Source organism: Canis lupus, chromosome 5 (genome assembly GCF_003254725.2).
Source record: "Canis lupus dingo isolate Sandy chromosome 5, ASM325472v2, whole genome shotgun sequence".
NCBI classification, from domain to species: domain Eukaryota; kingdom Metazoa; phylum Chordata; class Mammalia; order Carnivora; family Canidae; genus Canis; species Canis lupus.
This window is the reverse complement of record NC_064247.1, coordinates 14,906,022-14,926,662: the sequence shown is the minus strand read 5'-3', so window position 1 is coordinate 14,926,662 and position 20,641 is coordinate 14,906,022. Positions and strand designations below refer to the sequence as shown.

At 59.5% G+C, this 20,641-nt stretch overlaps 1 protein-coding gene across 10 annotated transcripts in view; it reads right to left on the bottom strand.

Annotated features, from left to right (window-relative positions):
• Nucleotides 1–20,641, bottom strand: part of BCL9L (BCL9 like) — a 28,660-nt gene that overhangs the window by 6,876 nt on the left and 1,143 nt on the right. The window contains exons 2-9 of one of the 10 annotated variants that reach the window (XM_049109894.1): nt 14,431–14,488; nt 5,428–5,529; nt 3,778–4,163; nt 2,981–3,100; nt 2,019–2,170; nt 693–795; nt 301–511; nt 44–128 (exon numbers count right to left, since the gene is read on the bottom strand). In XM_049109894.1, the coding sequence (XP_048965851.1) occupies nt 44–128; nt 301–511; nt 693–795; nt 2,019–2,170; nt 2,981–3,100; nt 3,778–4,163; nt 5,428–5,453 (1,083 nt within the window). In that variant the 5' untranslated portion in view covers nt 5,454–5,529; nt 14,431–14,488. Of the gene's footprint in view, nt 1–43; nt 129–300; nt 512–692; nt 796–2,018; nt 2,171–2,980; nt 3,101–3,777; nt 4,164–5,427; nt 5,530–5,880; nt 6,058–7,166; nt 7,329–12,209; nt 12,507–14,430; nt 14,489–20,641 lie in introns of those variants that run through there. The other 9 variants (XM_049109896.1, XM_049109897.1, XM_049109898.1 and 6 more) reach the window with 9 other exon arrangements.

Sequence of the window (20,641 nt, the reverse complement as noted above, 5' to 3'; positions counted from 1 at the left end):
TGTTAGAGGCACTGTGGCTGGGCCAGGTGCCACACACACTCACCTGGTCCAGCTTGGCCCGGGGCACGTTCTGCTGGTGGTAGGCAAGGATGGAGTCAGCCCGGCCCTGCAGCACTGCCTCGGCAGCCCTGCACAGAAGGGTCAGGCACACACAGCTCAGAGGGAGGAGGGCAGGAGGGAACCCTTGCCCTTACCCGGCCCAACCTAACCCTGGCTCCCTGCAGGCCTACTACACTCAGGCCCCCGGGGCTGAGGGGTGCGGGTAAACGGAGCAGGCTCGGCCCACCCTGAGGCACTTACGTGTTGGCCAGGTGGGTGGTGAAGACATACACGTACTGTGAGGGAGGCTTTCCGGGGACGCCCCCGCCCCCACCCCCAGGGGCGTCAGGCCGAAGGCCCGGCGGCGGCCCATGTGGGGGTCCTGGTGCGCTGCTCTCGCTGAGGGGCAGCTGGGCGGCTTGGCCAGGACCCAGCTGCGGGGCCGCCATGGCGGGGTCTGCTACATTACAGTCTGCACGAGAGAGGAGAGAAACAGGGTAAGTGGCCCAGACTGAGAAAGGAGAGCCAGCTGGCTCCCCCCACCACCCCATCCCTGAGATGCCCGGGGACAGACAGCCTCACTGCTTGACAGCTCATGCCCGCGGGGTCATCGGTTGTCACACTGGTGGCATGTGTCTGGTTTCCACACTTACTTGCCCTTACAAACAGGCTCCCGTGTGCCTGGCATCCCGAAGGACACTTACAGATGTGATTCCATCTAACCACAACATTCCTGGGAGGAAGGTGTCCTATACTCTACAGAAGAGGAAACAACTTCTCAGGGATGACAATATTCATCCAAGGCGACATAACCCATCAGTGCAGAGCTGGGGTTTCAACCCAGGCAGGGACTACATAGCCCTGTTCTGATCCCACGCACTCCAGGGTGAGCGTGTGTGTGTGTGTGTGTGTGTGTACCCACGAACACTCTGACGAGGCCAGGGGAGGCCAAGAAGCTGCAGAGATTGATGAGTCAAACGATGAATGGTTTTGCATTCTAGCTCACCACTAACGGACTTTGTGACCATATGAACAAGACAGCTCATCCCTTTAAGCCTCCATTGCTTCATCTATAAAATGGAAACACTAAGTCCTGCTCTGCACAGTGGGGCAGGTCAAAGAAATCTAATTTTGCAGCAACTTCAGAACTGTGTCCCCAGGTGAAAAAATCACTTAGAGAACAGAGTTAGAAAGGGCTGGCATAGTGGGTGCCCCCACCCAGGGAAGATAGACGACCCTGACCACAGAATGAAGTTTGTTACATTGTCACAAAGTGGATTCTAAGTCCTAGCCTGAGAAAGATCTACGTGTGGTCATTAATGGGACTACGTGAGTCGATGGACCCATTCCCATGCCAAGATAAACAGAGCTTACACAGAATAGAATAACAGCCAAAAGCTTGGGGGCGGAGGGGGCCTGAGAGCTCGCCTCCATGTGTGATGACTGCCCTGGGGAAGAGGAAGATGCATACTCCATCCACAGAGCTAGGACTCCCAAGTACAAGTTAGGGGAGGGGGGCAGGCTTTATTCCAAGAGAGAACTTTCTAGTACAACAATAACAATACTAAAGGCTAACAGTGTTCTAAGTGTTATGTGTATCAATTTGCTTACTCTTCACACCAATCCAGTGAGGTATATGTTTCTATAAATGAGGAAACTGGGACTCTTTTCCAAATTCACACAAAAAATAAATGGGAGATCTAGGATATAAACCAAAGTGGTCTGACTGCAGAGACTGTGCTGTGAACCGCTATGTCAGACTTCCCCCAAAGAATTCTTCCAGAATCTAATGGCAGTAAATTGAAATAGTAGCAATGATTGTCTTAGTGCTGGGGATGGTGTTAGCAATTTCTCCTTTGTATTTCTCTGTTTCTTCCAACATTTCTACATCCTGGCAGTCTAATGCTATAAAAGTAACTGGGAGGGAGTGGGGAGCTGTGGGTCCCAGGAGGCAGTGATCACCCCCATCTATCACTGACCAGTTCAGCGGAGGGCTCATGGACAGCCAGTCCCCTGGGGGGCACTTGACGACCTTTAAAGTCCCAGCCCGTGGTCCTCTCATTCCACAAACATCCGCTCAGTCTGTTTCCTCCTCTGCAATAGGCATCATAATAACATCTACTTCCTAGGGCTGTTGTAAGGATTAAATAAAACAAAGTAGCAAAGGAGCCAGCACAGTTTCTTCTTTCTTCTTTCTAGGGTCCCAGCCAGCAAGCAGTTCACAATTTGACATTCTCTGGCTAGTTTCATCCACATTAAGTCGTTTCTCCCCTCAAATAGATGGAAGCTTTGAGGAAAATCACCAAATAAATGTGTATGGGCTTCCCAAGGGCAGGAGAGAGTGTCAGGTTCTCGCCACTGGGTGAGCCAGGCCCAGATACACACCGATCCATAAAAGAATGAGAGGAGTGGGCCATCCACCCACACCCACTTCTCGTCCTGGTGACGTACTCTAGACACTTGTCAGGAGTCAATTAGAGGTTGGGGAAGGGCGCCAGAGACACAGCCACTGTCAGCTCACACCCAGGCTAAGCCAGACTTTGCCAGGCAGAGCCAACTGCCTGGCTCCCAGAGATGCAGGACCCTCGCCACCCTCCCTCCACTGACCAGTAGGTGGCAGCAGAGGCCAAGAATTCATGGGAGGAGGTGTAGGTGGTGTGGCCAGGAGGGGCCACCCCACCCTACCTCTGTCCCTGGAAGAGGGGGCCACTGAGCACCTGGAAGGCATGTATGCAGGGTAAGGCTAAGCTGTCACAGAGCAGGGAGGGACAGAGTGACAGGTGAGACAGGTACAAAGGAGCCTGGGCTCCTGACCCCGACTCCTCGCTCAGATTCAGCCCTCTAAAGCCCTAAGTGAGGAGAGAGAGGCTCCCTCGGGGCTGCCATCCCCCACCAAAGTGGCACAATGGGCCACAAAATCATGGCATCAATGGGCACTCACTGTGGGTGGCCCCAATGGGCTTGTCGTCTTCCTCGCTGTCGGGTCCTGAGCACCATTCGTCCCCACTGTATGGCTGCTTCCGCTCCAGCACACAACGCCGCTTACTCCGGGGTGCCACCTCTGCCCAGGCAGGACAGAGCAGGCAGGGGTCAGGGTGAGTGCCCAGAGGCCCTGTCCTCCCACACCCAGAGTCTCCACGGGCCCATTCTCCCAGATGCCCCACTCCTCAGAGGGCACTTGCCCAGGCCATGGTGGGCACCTTGCCAGCCCTTGGCCCCCACCACACCATTTGTTTCTGATTTCTCTCTCCAGCCCCACTGCCTGTCTCCCTTCCCCCACCCAGCACCAAGCACAGCATAATCCCCAACCACAACTGGTTCTAATTAGGGCTGGGGTGAGTGAGGGAGGGGGAAGCCTCTGCTACCCTTCCAGGCCCCAGAGCCTACTCAAAGGCTCCCACCAGCTGGGATACCAGGAGGTTCCTAGGAGGTGTGTGGGTCTGCTCCTCACCCCAGAGCACCTCCCTCTCCCCTCTGGAGAGGAAGGAGGCTGACCGGAAGCCCCATCACGCTGTGTGGCCCCTCCATGGGTGGCACCTACGGATGAGAAGTCCCTGCCCCAGCCAACCCCACTCCCAAGAGAATGACCCAGTCGGTGTGTAGGATGGGGATAAGAGAAAGGTGACCCCCCATAAATGCTGCAGAAAATCAAGGGACGTGGCTTAGGCACAGGGGATGACAAGCTTGGGCCTTGGTCTGGAACATGCTGGGGATCTTGGGGATCAAGAAGTAGGGTACCTTTGGCCTCTGAATCCAGGGATGGGGTCCCAGCCTCTCGCTGCTCTCCAGAGTCCACAGACACGCTCCGCTCCCTCTTCACTTTGCCCTTGAGCGAGCTGAAAGGGGGCACCCCTCCCTGGGGGTTCTTCAGACTTGAGTTGCTGGGTGAGATCTGGTTGGCCTTGGCCCCATGGCTCCCCGCCCCCACGCCCTTGGGGCCCAGATTGCAGGTGGGTCCTTGGTTCACATTCTGGTGCTGGGACTGGGCCCCGCCATTCCCTGTCTTGCCATGATTGGTCAACTTATTTTCTGGGTGCATTGGCTTGGCTGGGGCTGGGGGGCAGTGGCCGCGCGGGGACAGCGGCGGGCTCCCTGGAGCTTCTCTCCTCCTGGGGTGGGGTAACCTGGGACAAGGTGGGAGAGACAGGAAAGGTTAATCTTGCGAGGGCCCTAGCATGCCTTCATTCTAACTGCCCCACCCCACCTCACCTAATAGTAGGGGAGGTGGGGGCTGAGCAGCATCTTAAGACCACCAGCTATTCCCTATCTCCCTCCATGGCTCCTCAGACAAGGACTGAAGCCTTGCTCCACTTTGGGGAGTGAAGAGAGAGGGCAATCCTCTCCACCTCTCAGACCCCACAATTCAAGTGGAAACCAGGGCCTCGGGTAGCAGAAGCCACCCCCACCCCGGACATCCATCAGACTGCCAGCCTCCATGGCAACTCCCCTCCACTAGCACCTGACGGACACTCGAACAACCTCTCTTTAAGGGTTTGCTGTCTTCAGACTCCTTCCAAGGTCCTCACCCTCAACTTTCACGCGCCCCAACACCAGCAGGTAAGGGGCACAGGACCAGAGGGTCACTGCTCATGCCCCAGCCCCATTCCCCTGGGGACACGGGGGGAAAGCACACTGGAGAGGGGTACCCACTGGTCCAGACAGCTCCCCAGAGCAGGAGGGGAAAGCCTAAAGGGGGTCCACCGGCAGGCCTGGCAGCCAGGCAGGCAGGAGCAGGAGGAAAGGGGGAGGGGAGTGGTGTGCCGAGCAGACTGGAGTGAAGCTGGAAGCCAAGGATTCCTGCAGCCTAGGCTGCGGGCCCTTTAAGCTCCAGCCCGCTCCCCCCACCGCCTCCCCCTCCCCGGAGACCTATTAATAGCCGCTGGAAAGATCACATCACGGGAGAGGATATTTATCCCCCCTCATTCCACACCAGCTCAGATTTATTTCAGCTCTGCTGTCCTGCTGCTGCCGCCTGGCCCTGTCTGCCGGCTTCTCCTGGGGAAGGGGAGGGAGGCAGGCACCGCCCCTCCCTCCAGCTCCCACCCGCAGCTAGACTGAGGCCAGAGGGCGCCATTGGACCCGACAGTGGGGTGGGCCGGGGGCTGCTCAAACCGTTTTTAGGAGGCCAGGGCTGGAAGGGACTAGAGAGGCAGGCCTAGCTGATTGCCATTGCCCTCTGTCCCCTGGGCCCAGGCTGTAAGGCTGTGGGCTCTTGCCTCGGGGCAGGCCTTCCCTTTCTGACCCCCCTTGAGCCCACGGTGGCCCTGGGGGCCAAGTGCCCAAAGGGCGCACTCTCCAAGCCAGCACAGCCCGGCCCCACGATCACTGGGCCCTTCCCTTCCCCGCACTCCACACACACACTTCCCGCCCTCCACGACACCCACACACCTTGTCTTGTTAGCCAGGATCCTCATGGCTCCCACACACAGTGGGGCTACGGCCCCTGTGCGTGCCCAGGGCCCAGCCAGGTACTCGGTACTGGAGCACGGACTGCAGCAACAAGCCCCAAAGAGAAAACTTGTGACTTGGGGAGGGGGTGTAAGAAGGGGAGGGGAGGAGGGAGGACCCAACAGCCCTGGGACTAGGGAACTAGACAGGGTCAGGTGGGAACGGAAAGGGAGGACTACTGGGTGGGATCTCTATCCTAGAGGCCGACTGTATCCCCATCCCTCCCGCACCTTACCCTCAGGGGGCTTGCAGTCTCTAGCAAGCCCCTCCCCCCGCACCGGGCCGCAGAGGCAGAAATCACTAAGAGGATAGTTGCAAAGGTGCCCGCGTGGGGCGGCCGTGAGGTCTGCTCTGGCCCCCGGGGGGACTCCCGCGCCCAGGCACGCCCCTCACCCCGGGTGGGGAACTCCTCACGCCCCGCCCCCAGGGCGCCCCCCGGCGGAGGAGGGGGCCGGGGTAGGGGCCAGGCCCCGCCCCGCCCCCAGCTCGAGGCCTAGCCCGTGCCCATTCCAGCAGGCCCGGGCGGGCAGCGAGAGGCCTGGCGGGGCCCCGGGGCTGCAGCTGGGCTCTTCTGGAGACCAGTAACGCTGGCTCAGATTCCTCCCCGACCGCAAGAATGCAGGAGCCTCCCCTCCCCCCGCCCCTGCACCCCACCCCGCCCCCTTCGGCAGAGCCCGAGCGGAGAGGCAGAGCGAGCGAGGGAGCCAGCGAGCGAGCGAGGGAGCGGGAGGCGGACAGGGCTGCAGCGCGCCTCGCCGGCCCCGCACGCGCCGCACGGACAGACACCGGCCAAGTGCGGCGAAGGGCGGGGCGCGGGCGGCGGCGGCGGCGGCGGCGGCGGGCTGGGGCTCGGCCTGGCGCTGGGCGCCGCCGGCCGGGGGCTCCGAGACCCACAAGCACCCGAACTCTGACTCACACACACTCACAGCTCACACGTGGACGGGGAGACAAAGACACGCACGGAGCCCAGGAAACTAGAGGCGCGCCCACGCCGACCCGCGGAGGGGTGCTGGGGGGGCGCGGGCCCCAGGAGGAGCACCCGACCAGCCCGGGGCACCCGCACACGCCCTGGCTGCCGGCCGGCGCAGAGGGAGCGCGCCGACTCATTGAACGGATGAAAAGACTGAGGCCCGGCCCCAAGGGGGCCGCAGAAAGTTGGGCCTGGTAGTGACAAAAGAAACACACGCACGCACACACACGCGCACACACACGCGGGGCCGTAGATACACCAACAAACAGACTCGCACAAACACACAAGCCTCACCCAACCGCCCCCTGCCCTGCCCTCCCCCGCCCAACCGATCCGGGTGGGGGAGGGGAGGAATCTTGGGCCCAGCTTGGCCCTCGTGATCGGTCGGGCCAGACACCGGTGCGCACTCTGCCTGCAGGGCTGCTGGAAGCTGGGCTGGACCTGGAAGCGGGCCCCCCCCCACCCGTGACCCTGTGGGAGCCTAACTCTAAATTAACCCCAGGGATACTGGCATTGCCTGCCCCAGCTCTGCCTCTGGGAAGAGAGGCTCCTCGGGGGAAGGTTCCAAAGTCCAGGGCCTGGCTGGGAAGCCTCCCTCCGCCAGCCCCCACCTCCTGCAACAGGTTAGAGCAGAAGCAGTTAAGCGCGGGTCTGGAGAGGGACCTGGGCTTAGGGACAGGCCTGCGGCTGACGTGTCTCCAGCTCTCACCTTCACCGCCGCAGGCATCCACGAAATCACCTACCACCTAAAGGGACAGTATTATGATCCCCATTTCTCCATGAAGAAACTGAGGCGTGGGAAAAGGAAGGGGCATGCGCCTGGGTCATCACGTGACCAGTACGCGGCAGCGCCCGGACCCCATTCCTGAGATGTTCCCCCCCCCCGGCCCCCCGCCCGCACTGCAGTGTCCCGTCCCCCCACCCCGTGGAGTCAGGACTCCTCCTCTGAGCCTGCAGATAGGTGGGCTTCCAGCCACTGGGCCCGCCCCCTGTGGGGCAGACGGGCAGGGCAAGGGCCACCCACCACCTCCTGTGTTTACAGCTTCAAATGTTGGGACCTGGAATAATTGGGGAAGGGGCTGTTAGAAAATGAGTCCTCTCCAGTGTCCTCAGTCTGACCAAGGCTCCTCCCCAGAACAATCTTGGAGTGGCTCTCCCCTCTCGGACTCCACCCCCTCGCTCCCACCAGGCCACAGGGCGAGCTGAGTCAAGCACAGATGAGTCAGGACTTTCCCATCTCACACCTCCCCCTACCCCTCAGGAGTCTGCCCCAGCTCCCAAAGACCCCTCCTCCTCAGCACCCTCAGGGCCCAAAGAGACCTGGAGGACCTGGGGATTGAGGGTGGGGGGTGCTAATTCCTGGTGGGTGCAGTTTTTCACCAGTGAGTGAAGAGGGCTTCCCCCAGCTCGGCAGCAGGAGCCCCTGGGATGACTGAAAGGAAAGGCATGGGATTCTGGGAACAGTGCTGTGGCTCTCTCTTAGAGACTAAGGTGGGAAGTGGTGACATGTGCTCACAAACAGGCCAGAGAGTCACCTGAGCAAATGGCCAGGAGCACACCCTGAGAACAGAGCCCAGGAGGCTGTTGTGACAAAGAGCCTGAGATCAGCTGCTTCCCTGGGGGGTTGGGGGGAGCCCATGAACCTGACCTGGGCTGGGGGAGGGAGATCAGGAAGGCTTCCATGGAAGCCTTCAACGGATGCTAAACACAGAACTGCCACAGGTGTAACGGGTATTCACACACCAGCCCCCCCCACCCTGGGAGCCCCTGCTTGGTTCGCCAGCCAGCCCACCAGTCTCACTGCCCAGCTCAAAACCACCCAAGAGAAGCAGTGAGAAAACGGTTTGGAGGTTCCATGCTCCCCCATAGAGTGGGCAGACACCTCTGGAGAGGAAATGGGTTACTCGGGCCCTCTTGGAGCCATGGGGCTTGGATTATGGTCCCCTGGCTCAGGGACGTGCAGCTCCTAAGACAAGGCCCAGGTCCCTTTTCTCCTGGGTGTCAGGACTGCTTGGTCCCTAGAAGCTCCCCTCTACCACCCGGGTCACTTCCTCTTCCTGAGGTGGTGACTCAGCCCAGTGGGGAGGTCAAGGATTCATAGCACAGCAGGAAATTTGCTCAAGGACCAAGGTATTGCTCTGGGACCCTTTATGTGGGGACTTGCGGGCTCAGAGGCCTCCCCCTCCCCCTGGTTCCTAGCAGCTCTCCCCACCCCCACCCCCCCACCTCTTGCCAAAGGAGACCACGAAAATCAACAACTTTTGTCTGGTTGACAAACCACCTCACCCCACCTGCAGCCCCAGGGTAGCCAGGCAACCCAGTCCTGTAGGGATGTGGGAACTCCTAGTCCCAGACTACTCTAGTCTGGGGTCTCTGAACAGGGTGCTCAGGGGGAGGGGCATTCTGCCCACTATGGTGCCCACTGTCCCTCCTGGAGGCTGCAGGACAAGTGCCATTGCCTAGACAAGCTTGAAGTCACCTCACTTGGCTCCTTCAGCCAGTGCCAATGTGGCCAGGCCTTGGGACGCAGTCATGCCTTGGCAGTGGGGTGCCCCCAAAGGCTGCTGCCCAATCCCTGGCTGCTCCCTCCCTCGGGGGGGAGGGGGAAGAGAGGGTGGGGGGCACAAGGAAACAAGACAGGGCAGGAAGCCCAGGCAGGCGGCGGGCACTCTGGGCCAGGCACAAACAGCCAACACAGGAAACCACAGCCCACCCCCGCCCACCCCACCCGCCCAAAGCTCTGGGAGAGAGGAGCTGCCAAGAGCCTGGTACCCCCAACTGGGGCAAGGGCCCAGGGTTAGCCCAGGGCAAGGCAAGAGCCAGGAGTTCTTCAGTCCTCTCTCTGCCCCGACCCTACCTGGGGAGGGGGAGAGGAAGCCAGGCTGGCAGGGATGGTGCTGCCTCTTTAAATCCACCGAAATCCTGAGCTAGGCCCAACCCAGCTCTGGTTTCACAGGAAGGAAAGGAGCTCAGGAGCCAGTAGGGCAGGCGGTGGTGGCTGGAATTAGCCCCACCGGCCCAAATATATCTGGTCTCTGCCTGCCACCCCACTGGCACTTCCTGCCCCCTGGCACCTGCACCCCAGTGGGGGTGGGAGAGGGTCTAGGTGCTACACCCTACCCAGTGGGAGGCCCCAACTTCTGGAGTTGCCTTGTTCCTGAGTTCACGTAGGTGGAAGGTGACTTCCCAAAGCCTGGGCTTCCCAAAGAGAGGAATGGACAGGGTAGCTCCCCATGGGCCCTCACCTGGCCTGTCCTCCAAGGGGTTAATCTGGCCCCTGTTTGGGGGGGTGGGTAGGGGTGGCCTAGGAACCTCCTCCAAACTGCCTGGCGGCTGGGAACAATGGGGCCATTGTGGGAGGACTGGAGTGCGGGCAGACCGCTGGCACAGCCAGCCAGCGCACCACCGCGGGGCGGGACCTCACCCAACGCCCGCCCGCCGCTCTGCTCTCTCCCCCAGGTACTGCCAGCGGCAGAGACATCGCCCCCGGGCCCTCCTCTCGCCTGCCCAGCCCAACCCTGGCACCAGAGGCACCTGGAGGGCCCTCAAGCTCTGCCCACGTTGACATCCAGACTGCCATGACCCTACAGGAAGCAGGAGCATGTGGGCCAGGACGGGTGGGGGTGGGGGTGGGGACTGCCGAGACAGGATGTATGCCTGTGATCCTCCTGCAGGGAAGACAGGAAGGCCAAACGGGGTTTCTGGTGTCAGTCCTGGCACCCTCCAGCAAGAAGGGCTTAGGGGATTGTGAGACCAGTGACATGCAGGGTCCCCTGCCCCCAGGCCTCCTTTCCCACGCTCATTCCATAAACCTGCTCCCTGAGGAGCTCCTGCCCCAGCAGCCTCGCCTTCTGGGGGTGGGACACCAGGGCGGGCGGTGTGAGTGATGGAGTGCAGGAGGGCTGGGTTTGCAGTCAGGCAGACAAGGTGCCAATCACATCCCTCCCTGTCTGAGCTATGGGACTTGTTCCTCTGAGCCTGTCTCCTCATCTTCAAAGTGAGGATAAACGTACAGGGTACAGGGCGAGATACTACTAGTGAAACTATCTAAAACAGAATGCCTATGACATAATCAGCCCTCAAGAAACTGCTTCTGGGGACGCCTGGGTGGCTCAGTCGGTGAAGTGGCCGACTCTTGATTTCAACTCAGGTCATGATCTCAGGGTCCTGGCATTGAGCCCTACCCCCCTGGGGCTCTGCACTCAGCGGGGAGTCTGCTTGAGAATTCTCTCTCCCCCTCTGCCCCTCCCTGCTGCTCACATTCTGTCTCTCTGTCACACAAATAAATCTTTTAAAAATTTATTAAAAAAAAAAAAAAAAGAGGGCAGCCTTAGTGGCGCAGCGGTTTGGCGCCGCCTGCAGTCTGGGGTGTGATCCTGGAGACCTGGGATCGAGTCCCACATCGGGTTCCCTGCATGGAGCCTACTTCTCCCTCTGCCTGTGTCTCTGCCTCTCTGTGTGTGTGTGTGTGTGTCTATGAATAAATAAATAAAATCTTTAAAAAAAATAAATAAAAATAAAAAAATAAAAATAAAAATAAAATGAAACCACCTCTGGCCATGATGTCCCCTTCTTCACCCCCTGCAAGGCACCCAGATATGTGGGCATTTGCCCTTGGAATATCCAAGGGAATGAGGCCCACAGATGTCATGTAAGTGGTACCAAGTACAAAGGCTTGGCTCTTCCTCTGCGCTCCTGGAAGAGGTCAGCTCCCTCAGCTAGCACTCCCCTGGGCATCACTAGGTTTACTGACATACACTAGAACCCAGAGTGTGAACCCAGAAAGTGGTTATTCCCTCTCTTAGTCTCAGGTGTGTGTCTCAGAACCTCAGGAGGCAAGGAAAAGAAGGTTCCCCCCAGCCAGGCCGCCCTCTCCCTGTCTGACCCCTGGGCTAGAAGAAGCTGGAGTCTACTTTCTTGCCATGCACGTCCTTCCAGAGTGAAGGATCTGAGAGGTCAAGAGGAGCAACTGGCATAGGAAGTTCTAGAAAGCAGGGGTCCGGGGAGAAGACCTGTCCTCTTCTCAACTGCAGAGGGCTATCCCTCTCGGGGTGGCTCTGCAAGCCCCAAAAGGGTTAACAAGGCCCTAAAAATAACCTGCTCCCAGCAGGACCCTCCAGCCATCTGTTCCCATTTTCTCCTGTTCACATTGGAACATCTGAAACCAGCCCCAGAGCCCCAGCCCGATCCCAAAAATAGCCCCAGCCTGCCCAAGGAACAGGCCCCAGGGGCCGGGCATAGGCAGCATGGCCAGCCCAGCAGTGAGGCATGGCCCAGGCCAACTCCGAGCCCTCACTTTCAGACCCATGGAAGGGGAGTGTCTTCTCTGTTCCAGAAGGAGGGGATAGAGCCAGGGGCTCTAGCCCACCCCTCTGGGTAGCAGGCCAGAGAAAGTACCTGCTGGCCAAGCCCAGGTCTCAGACCCAGGAGGCCTGAGATCCCAGGCACCTCTGCCGTATTGTATAATCCACTTTCTCCTGAGATTTTGATACTCACTCCCCAGAAGATCCAAACCACCTGTCTGCAGAGCTCCCCCAGTTGTGGGCACCCCACCCCTGCTGTCCATTCCTGGGTGCCTCATTCAAAAGTTCCCAACCCTCAGCCCATCCACTATCCCCCACCCCCACCCCAGGCCCTTCAGGAGCCCTGCTCACCCGGTGTCACCCCGCATTCACTCTGCCCCAGGGCACACAGGGCACGCAGATGCTGCCCCAGGGCACACAGAACTCTCCCCAGCGCTGCCCACACTTACCATGCAGCCCACAAAAAGAGTCTAATGGCCACTGTGGGTGCTGATCTGACCTCACCCCTCCTCTGGGCCTCAGGATGCCTCCTCCCTGCCCGTTTGTGTGCGGCAGGTGCCAGGCAAGCCCATCTGGGCTTCTATACATATCACAGGCCTGGGCCCTGCTCTGCCACACTCAGGAAAAATGTCCAGGCAGGGCATACAGGGAATCCAGGGGACCCTGAACCCTGGGGCAGGCCTAACAGCTGCCATCCATGTCACAGCTCCACACTGCCACTGTTCTCCCCAAGGAAGGTCCCTGACCCCTGAGGCCAGGAAGGAGAGGAGGCAGCCAGTTAAGCCATTTAAGGACAGAATGTTGCGTTCAGCCTGGTGAAAGAACAGAGCAGCAGGGATGGAATGGTGGGAGGGGTGCTAAAGTTGATCTGAGCCAGCAGCCTGGGGGAGGGAGAGCTGAGCCTGAGAAGCGCTAGCAAACTGGGAGGGACATGTCCTAAGGCCCCCAGGCCCCTCTGTAGGCCTGTGGTTATTTGGTGACCTTGCAACCGTGATGTCGGCCAGCTCCAACAGTGGGGAGACTGAGGCAGTAAGAAAGGGAGTCTGGAAGGGTCTTAGAATCTAGTTTAGAGGACTGGGAAGGTTATCCCCTCACCATACAGTCCTCCCCCCACCATCAGTTCTTCCCTGCCAAAGCGGGGGGGGGGGGGGGGGGGCGGGGGGAGCAGGGGAGGGCGGAGGGGTGGTCAGGAGTTCCTGCAGAAAGCGATGACCAGGAACAAGAGGAGGATCTCTAACGCGTACTGAGCATTTACTCCGGAACCCCAGGCTGTCCTGAATGCTACACATGCACGATCTAATTTAATCCTCAAATGGCTCTACCCAGAAGTACTTTTATGATCCCCACTTTAAGGCACAGGGAGTTAAGGAACTTGCCTAAGGTACACAGTCCAGAATTAGAAGAATTGGGATTTGAACCCAGACATGCCAGCAATCGGGTTCTTAACCATTTTTGCAAGACCAGTTCACCCTGTATCAGCCCTCTGTGCTCTGACGAGAGGATGGGCGCCCCTCATTCGTTCTACACACGCTCCCTCCAGGCCCCACATGCCCCAGGTCCTGGCCAGGCCGAGGCTGTAGTTCTTGCCCGGGGAAGAGATCAAAGAGAGGGCACCATTCCCCACCCCTTCAGCACAGGTGCCCAGAGAGCAAAGTTCTCCAGGGCCCCCAGTCCTACCCACCCCTAATCCGCTACGTCCTCGCCCATCCTGGTCCCTAATAGTCGGAAGGGAGCCAAGCAAGTTACCATGACAACAACACAGGGCCCCTGCTGAGAGAGGCCGGTAGGCTGGAGAGGAGTCGCCGCTCGCTCTCCAGGTGGGGGTCAAAGGTCAAGTGGGACTCAATCGCCAAGGGTGGAGTCCAAGCCTTGTCCCCACACCTGTGTGGCCACACCTGTCACTGCTCCCCACTTTTTTCATTGCCTGTGCTGGAAGCAGGACCACTTCCTCCCAGTCCCGGAGGGGTGGTGGCCTCCAGCCAGGGAAGGAGTTGGGGGGGAGGGGATTAGAAGCCCCTCCCTCCTGAGGACCCTGTAAGAGACGTGCCTCCTCCCTGTCCCCAGCCTTCTGCAGCCTTTCTAGTCAGCCCAGGAGCCTACAGGCGTGTTTGTTGTGAATTCAGGGAGTTGTTGCTAAGTAAGGAAGGAGGGGAGGGAGGGAAAGAGGGGGGTGGCAGGAGGGAGAGAGCCTCCGTGTGTGTGTGTGTGTGTGTGTGTGTGTGTGTGTGTGTGTGTGTGTGTCTAGAGACCAGGGCCGAAACCACATCACCGTGGCTGGTAGCCACCCTGGCTTTGACTCAGCCAGGCTGAGGCCAAAGCCAGGACAGAGCGGGGCAAGTACTTGGGATGACCAGGAAACCGTACCTTGCCCTCCAGGGGTGATTGGGCAGGAACTCCCCACCTCCCCGCCAGGAAAGGATCCAGCTAAGAGAAGGCCTGGGGCTTTCACTGGGGTGGCACTTTAACCCTTCCTGCCCACCCCCACCTCCCAGGCCTCAGGTTGTGAGGCTGTGTTCGGTCCTGGGGGGGGGGGGCAGGAGGATGAAAGGAGAAGTGGGGGCACAAAGCCAGGAGGAGGGCGCCCCGGACAAAAAGCCAAGCAGGACACTGGCAGACAAGAAAGCAGCGAGGAGGCTGTGGGGGGCACACGCAAGCACACGGAGCTCTCACCTCAGGAGGAACCTGTGCCGGGCTCAGGCTCAAGGGTGTGGTCTGGGAAGGGGGCTCCCTGTGGAGAGAGGGTCACAGCTGGAAGCCCCAAGCCAGCAATCTAGGCCCCTGCTCCTCCCAGAACCCCAGCCCCTCCCCCAACATGTATACCACATACACGTGTACACACACACACACACACACACACACAGCCTGCAGCTCCAGGAAGTCTCTGAGCTACTCGGACACCACCGCCCCCCACCACCACCACCACCACTCCAGGACTTCTGTGGATTGGCTGGGAGCCAGGCCTGACCCAGCTGCTGCACCACACCGCTCCCCCTCCCTCTCCTGGAAGCAGGAAAGGAGAAGGCACTGGAAGATGCCTTTGAGAGAGGCGGGGCCGATGACTCCCATGACCTGGCCTGAGGTCCTGGGGGAAGGGTTGGATGGGGAGACCTGAGGACCCTGGTTTTCAGGGCCAGCCAACCCCAGGGTTATCCTACGTCAGGGAAAAGAATGGTGCCTGTGTGGTCCCTTTGGCTACACCCCTTGTCCCCTGAAGACACAAGGTCCCCACCAGCCTGGTTGGGAGGGCCAGGGGCAAGAGAGTCTGGCTAAGCAGTTCAGTAGGAGGGGGGCTGGGTGAAGCTCCCACAAGCAGGCGGGAGGGAGTCTGGTGGCTGGGCTCAGTTTGTACTGGGGGTCAAAGGGGAGTTCTTTTCCGAAGAATTCTGGGAGAGACGCCAACTAGAGCAAGCTGCTAACCACCCCTCCCTCTCTCTCTCACTGCACTGGGGGCAGGGGGGGCTGTCCCTGCCAACCAGACTTAACCCTGTCCAGCCTGTGTTGCTCCCTGGCCCAGGATGGGGGGAGTTGGGTAGGAGACCTCCAGCTGGGCTTCCAGTTCAAGGGGGCAAGTACAGGGCGTCTGCCAGAATGAGGCTGGTCCCCAGAGCCCCCTCTGGTAGCGCCCTGCCCTGCCACCACCTAGGTGACTTCTGGGCTCATCTCCTGAAGGTGTCTGCAGTGACGTGTGTGTGCGTGTCTCAGAGACAGAGATTGAGAAACAAACTGAAAATTCCTTGCCAAAGCCCTCCCCTTGCTGGGTCACTGAGCACTGTACCAACCTGTGCCTCTACCCCTCCCCTCCTCCCACTGTGTCCTGGGACCAGAGGCTATGACTGGGGGTAGGGGGAAGGGACAGCTTATCCTCTGCCTACCTCCTGCTGCTGTCTGCATAGGCCCCCAACTCCTACAAACAGCCCCTGCTCTGGCCCTCTTCCTCCTCACTGATCTGACATAAGGGCTTCTAGAGGAAAGCATTCAACTATAGCCTGAGATCCTAGGATGGGAAACTGAGTCATAGTGAGATTATCAGGGGTTCCAGTGCCAGAGTCCTGTGCTAATGTTAACTCTATCACCACCCTTACTCTGACAAAAAAAAAAAAAAAAAAAAAAAAAACCCCCACCCTTGACATTGTCCCCCACTGTAGAACACTAACTACAGAGTGAAATTAAACATGAAGGACTTCCCAGGATCCAGGCTACAACAGCAGCTGGCCCCACCCCAAATGCCCATATTTCTGGGGTAGGACATCACTCCCTTAGGATACTGGCCCCCTCTGTCTTCTGTGAAGGTTGGAAATGAATGTTTTGCCTTCTTTCGCTGTCTACCCCCAGCTAGAGAAGTCAACTTTCCTGAATCTTCAATTAGCCACCAAGCTCCCTGGTCTGATGTGGCTAGCTGTTCCTCATCCCCAGTGAGGCGAGTGACTGGGGGAAGGGTGAACTCCCTTTCCTAGCCCTTTCCCTTAGGGCACTAGGCCTCCCAGTGGTTGGCCACCACAGTATCATGAGGTCAAGAAGAGGGTATTAGGACCCCTCAAAGGTGCTGGGTGTCCATGAGGGGCAGAGGAAGAGAGCCCAGCCCCAGGGACAGTTTATCCCAAAGTCTTTCCACTCCACTGCTTTCTCTCCAAGGACCATGGAACTGCCAGAAGCCTTGGCCCACTCCAGGAAACCTCCCTATCAAGGGACAGAGGATTCCATGTCCCAGGTTGCTGTGGGGAGACCTGTGACTACACACCCCAGACATGTTCAAGGGGAGGAAGAGAGAAGTAGGAACAGAAGTAGAGTACACACATGTACACATACACATACACACACACACGCACACACGCACATAAACTCATCCAAGAGACACGACCCTAGGCATACACACTCCTCAGAGACACTCCCTGGGCCGTGCACCTGAGACAGACACGATTCCCAAAGATACACATCCAAGATATCTATCTCCCCCAAATAACCCCAAACTCCCTGAAAATGGTTCAAGACACATAGAGGCTGTCATAGTCCTAGAGAAGGAGGAGAGCTCAAGATCCACAAAAGACATCGGCCAGTCACACAGAACTGCTGACAGACAGATCCACCCACACTGGGATACGCACACACACTGGCTCGCGCGCCCGCGCTTGCACGCACACACGCGCACACACACAGACACACATATACACAGAGTAGTATGCACGTGGCTAAGCGCTAGCACTCAAACTCACACACACACAGACCCTGGCAAGGCACAGCGTGAGGTCAGATTAGAGGACTAAGTTCTGGGCTGGTGGGGAGGAGGGGAGGCTGAGTGGGGTGGAGAAGAACTCAGGGATTTCAAAACAATCTTGGTTTCGAAATGCTGGAAATGCTGGATTCAGGGCCATTCCCAGTTGAGGCTGGGGGTGGAGAGGAAGGGGGAGGGGAAGACGGGCCAGCAGCCCTTTGGAGGAGGAGTTGGCCAGTGGGAATCCCAGCCCCCCAGAGAGGGGAGCCTAGAAGGGACACCAAGGTTAGGAGGGGGCAGGTAGTCTGGGGCCGAGCGGGAAGGGCCCTGGGTGGAAAGGAGGCGAAGAAGGAGAAGACTCGGCTTTGGCCACAGACTTCTGAAAAAGTGACAAGGGAGGGGAGGCCGCCCTTCCCCGCAGGAGTGAGAGGAAGAAGGAAGCAGCCTGCGCCCGCTTCCCCCATTAGTGGGCGGTGGTCAACACCTTCTCTACAGAGCAGCACCCCGGCTAGCAGAGCCCCAGGGGCCCAGAGCTAAGAGACTAGGGTCTGCAGGGCTCAGAGATCCTCCATAGGACTCAAGACTCGCCAAACTCAGAGCAGGGTGGGAGACAGCACCCCGGGAACCAGGAGCTTCCCTCTTCTTCATGGGGAGGGGGGGCCTTTGGGGAGACTGAGGCAGGGCAGCATACCCCAACACCCAGGAAGTCGCCCCCTCCCCCCCAGGGCTCCCAGGGCAGCAGAACGCCCTTACTGCCCCTCCCCCGACCTCCAGGGAAAGTCGGCGGTTCTCTCCCAGGGAGGGGAGGTCAGGCCAGGCTGGGGGTGGGGCTCTGGAGGCCAGGCCCTGGCACCCAGCAGAGGAAATTCCAGGCTGTAACTCCAGGCTGCCTTTAGGGCCGCCCATCTGAGCACCTCAGGAGCCCTAGTACGGGGCCTCCTCACCATGCCCCTCAGCTCCTAGCCACTGGCTACCCAGCCCTCCAGCTGGCCCCAGCCCAGCTCTGGGAGTCAGGGAACAGGACCTGGGGAAACTTAGCACTCTCTGGATGAGCCTCTACCAGACCCATCCTGGCCCCTCGGCCATGGCCACAAGGAGCCTCCTTCTCCCAGATCCCTAGGGGCAGCCCCAACAGGGTGGCTATGGTGGGCAGCTGCCAGGGCTGGCAGGCAGGGGCACAGATGCCAAGCTCCAGCAGCCAGGCGCTCAACAGGTTGAGCCAGTCCCTGGAACAGCCGGCCCCACCCCAGGGAGAGCGGGCCTGGCAGAGGCTCCCTGCCCGCGGCACCCAGCCTGTACCCGCTTGGCTCCCACGGCTGCCCACTTTCCCACGGTGCCATCCCCCCCTGCCCCCTCCTCCTGGGTCAGCACCCGGGCAGTGCCCAGGGCTTCTGGCACAGGGAAGGGATGTCATTTCCCTATCACCCCTGGGTCCCCAGGCTCTTGGGGTGCCTCACTACCAGCAACCAAAGAACCCCCAGGAAGAATAAATATGGCATCAGGACAATAACCCCAAGGTGCTCCCCATGTCCTTGCAGGCTTTTCCCGGTCCCGGGAAGACTGGACACTCAGACACCCTGGCTCCCCGCAGCTGCCCTGTCCCCTGGGTACTGGGGCGGACGTTCAGCCTGTGGCGCCAGAGGCAGTGTGGGGGTGCCCCCAGCTCTGGTTCTTAGACTCCCCGGAGGAGGGGCTATAGACCTGGGGGAGGGCTGGCTCCTTCCATTCTTGCCAGAGCTGCTGCTACCTGCAGCCCTGGCCCTTTCCTGCCACCTCACTCCCGGGCCACTCAGAGCTCCATCCCAGCTGCTCCCCAGCAGGCAGGCAGGCAGGCATCCCCCCTTTGCAGGCATCTCCTTTCATCTAAAGCAGGTGCCAGGCATTCCAGCCCTTGTTGAGTTGACACTGCCACCCATTAGGCCTCTGCCCAGAAGGCTACTGCCCTGCTTGTTTAGGGAAGTTGAGTCCCCAGCCCACGGCTCCTGTTTAACCCAGGTACCTAGAAGCTGGGGGCAGGAACTATCCAGACAGAGGCACGGGGTGCCCAGCACAGGTTCAATAAGCAAGTTCACGAGGCCCCTCATTACCACTGCTGTGCTAGTCCCAGATTTCTGTGGACCACCAATCCCTTCTCCAGGACTCTGTAATCTCTTCCCGCCTTGACCCTCAACCCCGGTAATTAGAGACTCATTTTGAACCTCCACATGGACCTCCAGAACCCATCTCCAGCCACGGGGCCCCTGCTATCCCAAGCACAAGAGTTGCCCTGGATGGATGATTATAGGCATTCTACCCCTAACCAGCACCCTTTCAAACATTAAACCTCACCCCCCCCCCCCCCCCGATCCACCCCTAATCAGGAGCAACACAGGTAATCAGAGAACCTCTAGAAGGAGGTGGCTAGAACCTGGCCTTCCATGCCTGGTTCTCCAAGGCCAAGGAGCCTGATCACCTAGGGGAAGCAGCACCTTCCCTCCCTACCAGACTTTCCTTACCCCTCACCTTCCTGGCCCATTCTCACTGCTTCCTGAGTCCTGAGGCTTCTATCTGCAGGCGCCTCACAGATGACACCAGAAAAACAGGGCCTGATCATGCTCTTCCCCTGGGGCCATGAAGTCGTGGCCCTGACCAGAGAGAGCAAGACCTTGCTGGGGAGCAGCAGAAAAGCCAGGCCCCCCAGAAGTGGCTGCTCTCTGGAGAGACTGAGGAGTGGAAGCCCAACCACCCTGGAGCTTGTACTCAGAGAGCTGCCTAGAGGCATCAGTAGGATTCCAGCAGACACTGTGAAGACAGCTTTCCTAGGTAAAACAGGAAACCAAGGCCAAAGATCAAGCTGGCCTCAAGCCCCTATCCCAAGGCTCAGCCACAAGCCCAGCTCACCTCTCCCAGAGCGACACTTGCCCTCCCTGCTGCAGAGCACGCACCCCCCCACCCCAGACACAGACACACACCCCAAGCAGCAGACAGACTCAAGGAGGAGGGAGGAGGGGGGTGTCAGAAAAACCCGGAAGGAAGGAGGCTGGACAGACAGACAGAAGCAGATCCTGGCTTCACTGCTCCAGAGAGACACCCTCCAGACTCCCAGACTGCGAGGGACACACTCCTTCTCGGCAACCCAGAGGGAGAAGGGGAGAGTAGACTTCAGTGTCTCCTGAAACCAAATTCCAGCAGCCCAGGGACAGGACATTCCCCAGGCAAGCAAGAAGCCTGAAGCCTCACTTCTCTTCCCCATATTCCTCCCCCAAGAGCTCCCCCAAACCGAGGCAGGGGGAGCCTCCCCTTAGCAGTGCAGGGACACCTCCAAGGAACTGTGTGACTGCCCCACCCCCCAGCCAAGCCCACACCACTGAGAATCCTTGGCCGGGGAGACTCCTCCAGTCGCAGCCCCTGCTGCTCCCAGGCACTGCCTGGGGCCAGAGGGTAACCCCAGCAAGCCCCCCTCCTCATGCACTTCCTTCTGGAGGCTCCCAGTAGCCAGGGGAGGAGTGCCGGGGTGCTGAGACCCAAGGGGCTGGTGAGCCGGGGAGGGGGACTACATCTCCCAGAAGCCCCCAGGGCAAGGTTGCTGCTCCAGCTGGCCCAAGGCCGGCCTTGTTCTCTGCGCTAGGGTGGCAGGGTCCCCCGGCTGCCCCTAAGCCCTCCCCCCTGAGCCCCGGGGCTGCCAACCTGATC